Source organism: Otolemur garnettii, unplaced genomic scaffold (assembly GCF_000181295.1).
Source record: "Otolemur garnettii isolate 467f Iridium unplaced genomic scaffold, OtoGar3 scaffold00105, whole genome shotgun sequence".
Taxonomy (NCBI): domain Eukaryota; kingdom Metazoa; phylum Chordata; class Mammalia; order Primates; family Galagidae; genus Otolemur; species Otolemur garnettii.
In genome coordinates, this window is record NW_003852500.1 from 1,226,315 (window position 1) to 1,236,130 (window position 9,816).

At 41.1% G+C, this 9,816-nt stretch overlaps 1 protein-coding gene across 1 annotated transcript; it reads left to right on the forward strand.

Moving 5' to 3' along the window:
* The first annotated feature begins 4,738 nt into the window (after positions 1-4,738).
* LOC100942845 (olfactory receptor 10H1) lies at positions 4,739-5,821 on the forward strand. The gene has a single exon (XM_003796513.2). The coding sequence runs from the start codon at positions 4,819-4,821 to the stop codon at positions 5,764-5,766; it is 948 nt and encodes a 315-aa protein (XP_003796561.1). The 5' UTR covers positions 4,739-4,818; the 3' UTR covers positions 5,767-5,821.
* Positions 5,822-9,816: the final 3,995 nt, after the last annotated feature.

Genomic DNA, 9,816 nt, shown 5'->3' on the forward strand with positions numbered 1-9,816 from the left:
GTAATTGACTAACCCCTGGTAGGCATGGAGGGAGAAAAAGTGAAGACACATTCCCTGAGGTTTCCTCCTTTCTGGCAGGCTCCCCAGGGGGGCCAGCATCTCTGCAGCAGAGGCAAAAGGAGTAGGGCCACAGCAAGAGAGAAAGCAGAGGGCAGGGTGATGGGAAAGGATAAATAATGGCAGTCAGACTCAGTAAAGTCCCTGTGCAGCTCATGCCTACACAGCCTGCACCTGCTGGGAACCTCCAAATGTCACCTCCACTGGGGTGAGGCAGAAACAGGTGCATGGCCTGAGTCACCTCCCTGTCTATCCACCTGACCAAGAGAGACCTGGGGAACCAACAACTGCCAGTGTCTCAGAGAAACCACCTGTATACACAAGTCTTCAGGTAATTTGAGCCTATAAGCAGTGGGTAACAGGCAGGACCTACTTTCTACCTCAAGACAGTGTGATGATTGCTTTGTGGGCTTTCTCATTTGTGGAGCTCCCACTGCCTAGTGAGATCCCTGGATAGGTGAGAAAACTGGTGCAGAGAGAAGAGAGCGATTATTGCTTTTTACCAAGTATGTCTATTTGATTTTCAGTTTTCTTCTTTGTCCAAAAGCCAATGGAAAAAGGATTAAGAAGCAGGAGGAGAGGGATATATATATATATATATTTCATTTATATATATATGAGAGAGAGAGAAGAGACAAGAGGATTCAGGATTGAGAGGCTCCAGCCACCTCCATAGAGTGTAGAGAATCAGAGGGTACTAGAGTCTGTGGTGAGGAGCCAGACTCGCTGCAGATTTTCTGAAGTGCCAGACAGCTGTCTCCTCTCTCTCTCTCTCTCTCTCTCTCTCTCTCTCTCTCTTTCTCTCTCTCTCCCACCATGGAGGAATCCACAGGGTGTTCTGCTGATAGATTGAATGCTTGGATTGCCATTCTAGGCCCATGCCCACCATGAGTTTTGTTTTACTTCCAAAATAAAATTAATAGACTTCATCTTAGGAGCAATTTTAGGTTTACAGAAAGTTTATCAGATAGTACAGAGAATCGTCTTATATACCTTCTGTCCCTTTTCACAAAATTTCTCATAGTATTAGCAACTTGAATGATCGCCATACTTGTTATAATCAATAGACCAATATGGACACATTGTTTTTATTTTATTTTTTATAAAGTCATAAACACATAGATCATGTATACATTAATGCATTTATGGGGTACAATGTGCTGATTTTATATATAATTTGGAATGCTTATATCAAACTAGTTAATATATCCTTTACCTCATTTACTTAATTATTGCGTTAAGATATTTATACTCTATACTTAATAGATTAGACATGTACCCTTGCAATATACACCATAGGTGCAGTCCCGCCATTTACCCTCCCTCCATCACATGAACTAAAATCCATAACAGACATTAGTGTTGGCGCTTGGTGGGTTACATCCTCTGGGTTTTGAAAAACACACACAATGTCCTGTATCCACCATTACAGAATCCTACAGCATAAGCTTCACCACACTAAGAATTCTCTGAGCTCCACCTCTTCGTCCCTGTCTTTCTCCCCCTGAGCCTCTGGAAGCTGCTGATAGGTTTGCTGTCTCTGTAGCTTTGCTTTTCCCAGAATGAGTAGGTGCCGCTTTTAGCTGCATGGTATCCCCCATCATTCCAGAAGGTGGTATGTGCAGCCCTCAGCCATTTTCCAAGGCACGATTGGAGGCTCATGTCCTCTAATAATTCTCTTCCTTTCTTTCTTCGTGGCTGTGCACTTTTGAGATCTTAATTGAGATGAAGAGTAAGAAACTATGAAGGTTTAGCCACAAGGAAGCAGCATCTCCTTAGCCCAAGAGTTGCTTTGGCATTCACCGACAGCCACTAGTAACTGGTGAGCATAATAAGTTAGAAAAAGACAAACTTTTGGGTCAATAAGACTGAAGTTCAGATCCTGCCCATCCCACTTCAGAATCATAGCACCCTGAGCAAGTGATGGGTCCTCTGTGGGATTTGGTTTCCCTGTCTATAAAATGCAGATCATAGCTGATGGATTCTAATGTCGGGCATAATAAGAATGCACTAGGAATGTCAGGAGGGATGCTGAGCACAGCACCTGGTCCACAGGGTATGTCCAGTATAGGCTAGTGATTCTCATCGGTGTCATTGTTGTGAAGTGCATAGGACTGGAGTCATCAATGAAATAGTCTCTGACTCCATGATCTGGATACGTCTCCATGATCCAACATGACACATTATGATGAACATCATGACAAAGGCAAGGAGTTTCAGGGTCATTTAGGAATCATTATTTTGGAGACACCCAGGAACGAGTGACCAAATCTACTCTGGGAAGAGAATGTCCAGGAGGGCTGCACAGAGGGATGGCATTTAAGTTGAGTTTTAAACACAGGGGTTTGCCAGGTATAGAAGAGAAGAAATGAGGACCTCAGCAAAGTGAGGGTGCCAAGGAGTTGCAACTGCATTCTCTGGATCAGAGTTTCTTAGTTGTGGGGATGACTTTGCTCCCCATGGGGGACATCAATATTGTCTGGAGACATTTTGAGTAGAGGCTGCTGGCATTTATCTGACAAGATACTAGAGATCTTACTAAGCAATCTACAAGGCACAGATGAGCCCTCCACAGAAAGATGATCTGGCTCCACATGTCAATAGTCCTAAGGTTAAGAAACCTGTCTGCGACACTGGAGAGCCAGGAAAGCTTGTGAGAACAACCCACTAACACTAATCAGCCTATTCTCAAAGGCACTTTTTTTTAAATTCATTTTTTAAATTAAATGATAGCTGCATATATTAATGCAAACATGGAGTACAGTGTAGTGTTTTCATATACAATTTGAAATACTTTCATCAAGCTGGTTCACATAGAATTCATGTCATTTCCTTAGTCATTGTGTCAAAACATTTATATTCTAGTTCTAGAAAAGTTCACTTGTACCCTTATTAGACAGATATATAGGTGATCTTTCCGGTCACCCTCCCACCACCCAGCCTCCCTTCTCCCCTCCCCATAGGTCATTCACCCCTCTAAGATCTCAAAGTGTTAGGACTGGCTGTTTGGGGCCACCACCTGAGGAGCTATGAGTAGGTGCGGACCCAGAAGCTGGGAAAAGATGCAAATGATTCCAGGGAGAAATGCCCAGCAACTCTGAAAACCAGTGAAGTTTGGGGAGTGCAGCCTCCCCTCACCAAAGCAGCTCTTTCCCTCTTTGTTTCTGATTATAAACCTGCCAGGGCTTACCAAGGACCTGAGCCCACTCACAAGGCTATTTACTACCCTTTTATAATTGAACATTTTATTGTGTATAAATACACGTAACATGCAATTTACCATTTAATCATTTTGAAGTATGCAATTCAATGTCATTAAGTACATTTATGATGTTATGCAAATATCACCTGTAGTTTCAGAAAATGTTTATCACCCCTAAAAGAAACTCTATACCCATCCTCTAACCCCATCCTATGGCTACTACTGATGTGCTTTAATTTTTACTATTCACAAAAGCAAAAAATGGGCACAATCTGAATGTCTATAAGCTGAAGTATATCCACATAATGGAATAGTATTTGATCATAAAAAGGAAAGATGTTCTGATACGTGCTGCAATGTAGCTGAACCTAGAAACATGTTCAGTGAAAGAAATCACACACGTAGAGCAGTGGTTTTACTCTTTTAAACTTTAGGTTGTCCATTTTTTTTTTAAAGAAGAAGATAAATATAGTGAAGTGATTCATAAACACACATTGAAATCTCATGAAATTAGTTATTTACTGAGCATGGATTGTGTACATTTGCTCTCTCATTATATTGATTTAATTATCCTGTGCAGTACCTGCTCTACATTAGTTCACCTTCCAAGAATAGCTCCTTTATTTCTCACAACAGCCTTTTGAGGGAGGAAGGGAGAAACAGAGGTACTAAGAGGTGAAAAAACTTGCCTAAAGTTACACAGTAGGTAGAGTAGAGATTCAGACTCAGGTCTGCTGACTTCCATATCTCTCTGTATCAGGGCTTGTTGCATTGTCTCAGGAAATACAGATGTGCCTCATGGGAGCTAGAAAACAATCAGAATGTTATTTGTGGCTCTTTTCCCACAAAATCTCTGATCCTGCATGAATAACCCTGAGGAAGAATAAATGTCTTAACACAATAATTGAGGTGAAGGCTATGTTAATCAGTTTGATGTAAGCCTTCCAAATTGTATATAAAATCAGCACATTGCACCCCATAAATGCATTAATGTATAGAGTTATGATTTAATTAAAAAATTAAGACAAAAAGAATCCTATCGGTACAATTAAGTTAGAGATGCACCCTGGTTGGAGGAATTGTAGTCATGAATAGGGATATTTCTGAAGTGATCAGAAAAACAGAATTTATTGGAAGGAGTAAGAGGGGCAGAGAAGCAATGGTTGGAAGCTCCAGTAAAGGGTCATTTTCATTTGGGGAGGCAGCATAGAGTGGTAATGAAGAGTGTAGTTTCCAGTCAGCCCAGCTGTGGGTTCGGGTCTTGGATCTTTTATTTCAATAGCTAGTCCTTTTGCAAATTGCTTAGCCTCCCTACTCCCCAAGGTTCTCAATAACTATGCCCAAGGTTCTTAAATGGACAGGGTAAAAACAGTACCTTTCTGCCTAGGTTAATGAGAGGATTAAATTGTAGGAAGCACAAAATGGGAACTAAACCAATGCCAGATATTACCATTCATTGGAGGCAGCCCCTTGGGCATGTCCAGGCAGGGCAGAAGGTGATGACCTTTCTGTCTTTATCTTGTAGCTGATGTCTCCCTGCAGCCTCATGCACGGCCTCCATGCAGGGAGCCAATCGCACGGTGGTGACTGAATTCATCCTGGTCGGTTTCTCCACCTTCCCTCACCTTCAGCTGATGTTCTTCCTCCTGTTCCTGCTGATGTACCTGTTCACGCTGCTGGGCAACCTGCTCATCATGGCCACCATCGGGAGCGAGCGCAGCCTCCACACGCCCATGTACCTCTTCCTGTGCGCCCTCTCCGTCTCCGAGATCCTCTATACTGTGGCCATCATCCCGCGCATGCTGGCCGACCTGCTCTCCGCCCACCACTCCATCAGCCTCCTGGCCTGTGCCAGCCAGATGTTCTTCTCTTTCACATTTGGCTTCACCCACTCCTTCCTGCTCACGGTCATGGGCCACGACCGCTACGTGGCCATCTGCCACCCCCTGCGCTACAACGTGCTCATGAACCCCCGGGGCTGCGCTTGTCTGGTGGGCTGGTCCTGGGCTGGTGGCTCGGTCATGGGACTGGTGGTGACCACAGCCATTTTCCAGCTCACCTTCTGTGGACCCAGTGAGATCCACCATTTTGCTTGCCACGTGCCACCTCTGTTGAAGTTGGCCTGTGGAGATGAGGTTCCACTGGTGGCTAAGGGTATGGGCCTGGTGTGCATCATGGCTCTACTGGGCTGCTTTCTCCTCATCCTCCTCTCCTACGCCTTCATTGTGGCCACCATCCTGAAGATCCCGTCTGCTGAAGGTCGACACAAGGCCTTCTCCACTTGTGCATCCCACCTCACAGTGGTGGTTGTGCACTATGGCTTTGCCTCTGTCATCTACCTCAAACCCAAAGGTCCCCAGTCTCTGGAGGGAGACACCTTGATGGGCATCACATACACAGTCCTCACACCCTTCCTCAGCCCCATCATCTTCAGCCTCAGGAATAAGGAGCTGAAGAATGCCATGAAGAAGACTTTCTTCAGCAAACTGTACCCAGAAAAAATGTAATGATCTGAGAGAAATTCCTTGGGAACGACCAGTTTGGATTACCAAATGCTACTGTAAATAAGACAGCCCATGAACATGTAGAGACCTATATAATTGCCTGGTGCATTAAAGTTTACCCGGACCCTTGTAGATAGCATACAAATGTATACACAAGGGTTAATCAAATCTGGGGAGATATTTGGGAAGGATGTGTGAGATAACAGCACAGAGAAAATCAGATTTGCCTGATTCCTACCTGTTGCCGGATACCTTCATCAGTTAGTACCACACGTGAAATCTGTTCTCGTCCTGCCCTCATCCAGGGTCATCCCAACAACACAAATTGGCAGTCCAAAGAGAAATGGAAGTCTTCACTTACCATTTTCTGTTAGCAACAAGTAGCTACAACTTAGATTTTGTTACAGCTACCCCAGATTACAGCAGGGGGCAGGCAGAGCACCCTGAATTTCAGCAATTCACAGATCTGTGCCATAGGATTTAGAAACAGCAATAAGCAGACATCCAGAAAAGGTTGAGGAAATCTTGGTATGTGAATTTTGAATGGTTGTGGAGAGACAGAGATATCTTCATGGTTGGCCCAGGGAAAAAGTTCCACTGTGAGATATGGACAGCAGGGAACTCTCTTATAAACCAGAACTGTTAATGCAGAGCCCACAATAAAAGTGTGTCCCACGGTCGCATGGCCATAATTGCTCACCCATTTTATGGAGGTGATTTAAGGTTGACCCTATTACATAGTATTTACAATTTGTTAAAATTGCTGTTTTCATATTTAATGTGAATAATAAAACTATACATCATTTGTCCTAAAGTGTGAATTCAGTCCTTTATCCTTTGAGCAATCAAAACACCCCACGTTAACGTGGAGCAGAAATATGGAGGAAAGAATTTCAGCCAAAACCGGGAGACCCAGAGAAGCCCTTTGCAGAGCACAGGCAGTGTTCCATGTCTCCTTTTACTTCTTGGTCTTACTATGTCATTATAGCTTCATAAGGGGGATGAGAGCAAACTTGATCCCACCCCTGCCATTTGACAGAGGAAACTGAGGCTCAAAAGATGCACAGCCCATTAGAGACCACAAAGCTTGGAAAAGCCAGGCTTCCAATGTAAGTCTTTTTTTGATGCCAAGTCCTCTTCACTCAGTGCTTCATACATTGTCTTCCTACAGGGAATTCTGTGGCTTCTAATTCTAGGGAGACTGATTCTTCTCCAAATCAAACATCCCAACATCCTTAGAGTCTTTTTGGCAGATACAGCCCTCCATGCATTGAAGCATGCATCCTTGGAATTCTAATGGATATTTCTGTAAACTGAAGAGTTCTTCATGATTTTGAGATAAGTTTAAGTCTTAGACATTTTCATTATCACAACTGCTCTATTTTGTTGTATCATAATGTCTACCACCTTCTACCTGATCATATATAATTTACTTATTTATTATGTTTATTGTCTTTTATCCTTCTTCTAAAAGGCAAGATTTTAATATGGGGGTGGAAGTAAGATGGCCGACTGGAGCCAGCTTTCCACAGAGGCTCCCGTCCAGAAGGAGAATTAAAGGACAGAAGTATAGCAAGTAAGCTGATGGTTTGGAGCTGAGCCAAGAGAAAAGGTTGAAGAATGCACATCAACCCTGCTGAGGCAAGCTGTGACCCCAAGGATACAAACAGTAGGTACTAAATCCATTGCCAAGCAGATGGGAATCCCTTCCCCCTTAAGAACAGCTCGCAGTATATATTTTTTTTATTAATTTTTTTTACTTACACATGTGTATATTAGGTTTCCACTTTTGCCTTTACAGAATTAAAAAAGGCTAAATTTAATGACAATAACAATATTTAACATAAGGACTGAGAACAAAAACCCCATAAAAAACAAATGAAGATAAATACATTCAGAAAAGAAATCAGACGATTGCTGCAACAAAATATTAAGCAATAATAATAGTAATAATGCAAAGAAAGTAGCATTCACATTATCAGATAGAAGTATGTCTATTATAGAATACTTTAATCAGTTAACTTCTTCTTATTTTGTTTTTTCCAAAGTCTCAAAAAATAGACAATTAATATTTATAAATGAAAGTAACAGATAATTTCAAAAAAATAGATTATGCCAAATCTTATAAACAATAGAAAAAGAAATACTTCAAAATCATTCTACTTAATCTGGACACACCTGATAGTAAAATTGGAGAAAATATATTATTATAAAGGGAAAATTACAAACATATTTCACTTATAAATGAGGATGCAATATGATAAACAACATATTAACATGTTGAATTAAAAATTAATGTTTAAGTAATGTCCTTTGGTCCAAATTAAATACAATTTATATAAGAATTAGTCACTAATTTCTTTCTTATTTTTTTCCCTTGCCCACACCCCCTACCTCCTTCTCTGTCCAGTATCCCCTACCCCCATGTCCCACCATGTCATTGTCTTTATATCAAAGTTGAATACATAGGATTCTTTCTTCTCCATTCCTGTGATGCTTCACTAAGAATAATGTGTTCCACCTCCATCCAGGTTAGTACAAATGCTGTAAAATCTTCATTGTTTTTGATGACTGAATAATATTCCATGGTATATATATACCACAGCTTACCAATACCTTCCTGGGTTGAGGGACATTTAGGCTGTTCCCACATTTTAGTGATTATAAATTGGGCTGCAATAAACAGCCTAATACAAGTGTCTTTATAATAAAAGGTATTCCCTTCTGGATAGATGCCCAGTAATGGGACTGCAGAATTGAGCGAGAGGTCTAGGTTGAGTTCTTTAAGGTTTCTCCATACTTCCTTCTAAAAGGGTTGTATTAGTTTGCAGTCCCACCAGTAGTGCAAAATTGTTCCTTTCTCTCCACATCCATGCCAGCATCTGCAGTTTTGAGATTTTGTGATATAGGCCATTCTCACTGGGGTTAGTTGGTGGTTTTAATTTGCATTTCTCAGGGTGGTTTTAATTTGCATTTCTCTGATAATGAGGGATGAAGAGCATTTTTTCATCTACTTACTAGTCATTCGTCTATAACTTTTGAGAAAATTCTATTCATGTCTCTTCCCCATTGATGTATGGGGTTGTTGGGTTTTTTCTTATAAATTAATTGAAGTTCTGCATAGATCCTGGTTATTAGACTTTTGTCTGATTCAAAATAAGCAAATATCCTTTCCCATTGAGTAGGTTGTCTATTTGCTTTGGGTGTTGTCTCCTTGGCTGTACAGAAACTTTTCAGTTTCATTAAATCCCATTTGTTTATTATTGGTGTTGTTGCTATTGCCATCACAGTCTTCCTCATAAAGTCTTTCCCCAGGCCAATATCATCCAGTGTTTTTCCTATTCTTTCTTTCTTTGAGAATTTTTATCGTTTCATGCCTTAAATTTAAGTCCTTTATCCATCTTGAATCAATTTTTTTAAGTGGAGAAAGGTGCAGGTCCAATTTCAGTCTTTTACATGTGGAGATTCAGTTCTCCCAGCACCGTTTATTAAATAGGGAGTCTTTCCCCCAGTGGATGTTCTTGTTTAGTTTATCGAAGATTAGGTGGCTCTAGGTTGTTGGTTTCATTTCCGGGTTTTCTATTCGATTCCAAATATCTATGTCTCTATTTTTGTGCCAGTACCATACTGTCTTCACCACTATGGCCTTGTAGTACAGCATAAAATCTGGTATAGTCATACCCCCGGCTTTTTTGTTGTTGTTGTTACTAAAAACTGCCTTAGCTATACGGGCTTTTTCTGGTTCCAGACAAAATGCAGAACCATTTTTTCCAAGTCTTGAAAGTAGGATGTTGGTATTTTAATAGGGATGGCATTGAACTGGTAAATTACTCTGGGAAGTATAGACATTTTAACAATGTTGATTCTTCCCAGCCATGAGCATGTTATTTTCTTCCATTTGTTGATGTCCTCTGCTATTTCCTTTCTAAGGATTTCATAATTTTCTTTATAGAGGTACTTCAACTCTTTTGTTAGGTATATTCCTAAGTATTTCATTTTCTTTGGGGCTATGGTGAAGGGAATTGTGTCCTTAATTAACCTCTCATCTTGGCT

Coding starts and splice junctions, on each gene's coding strand:
- LOC100942845 (XM_003796513.2), top strand. CDS start 4,819: ATGCAGGGAGCCAATCGCACGGTGGTGACTGAATTCATCCTGGTCGGT.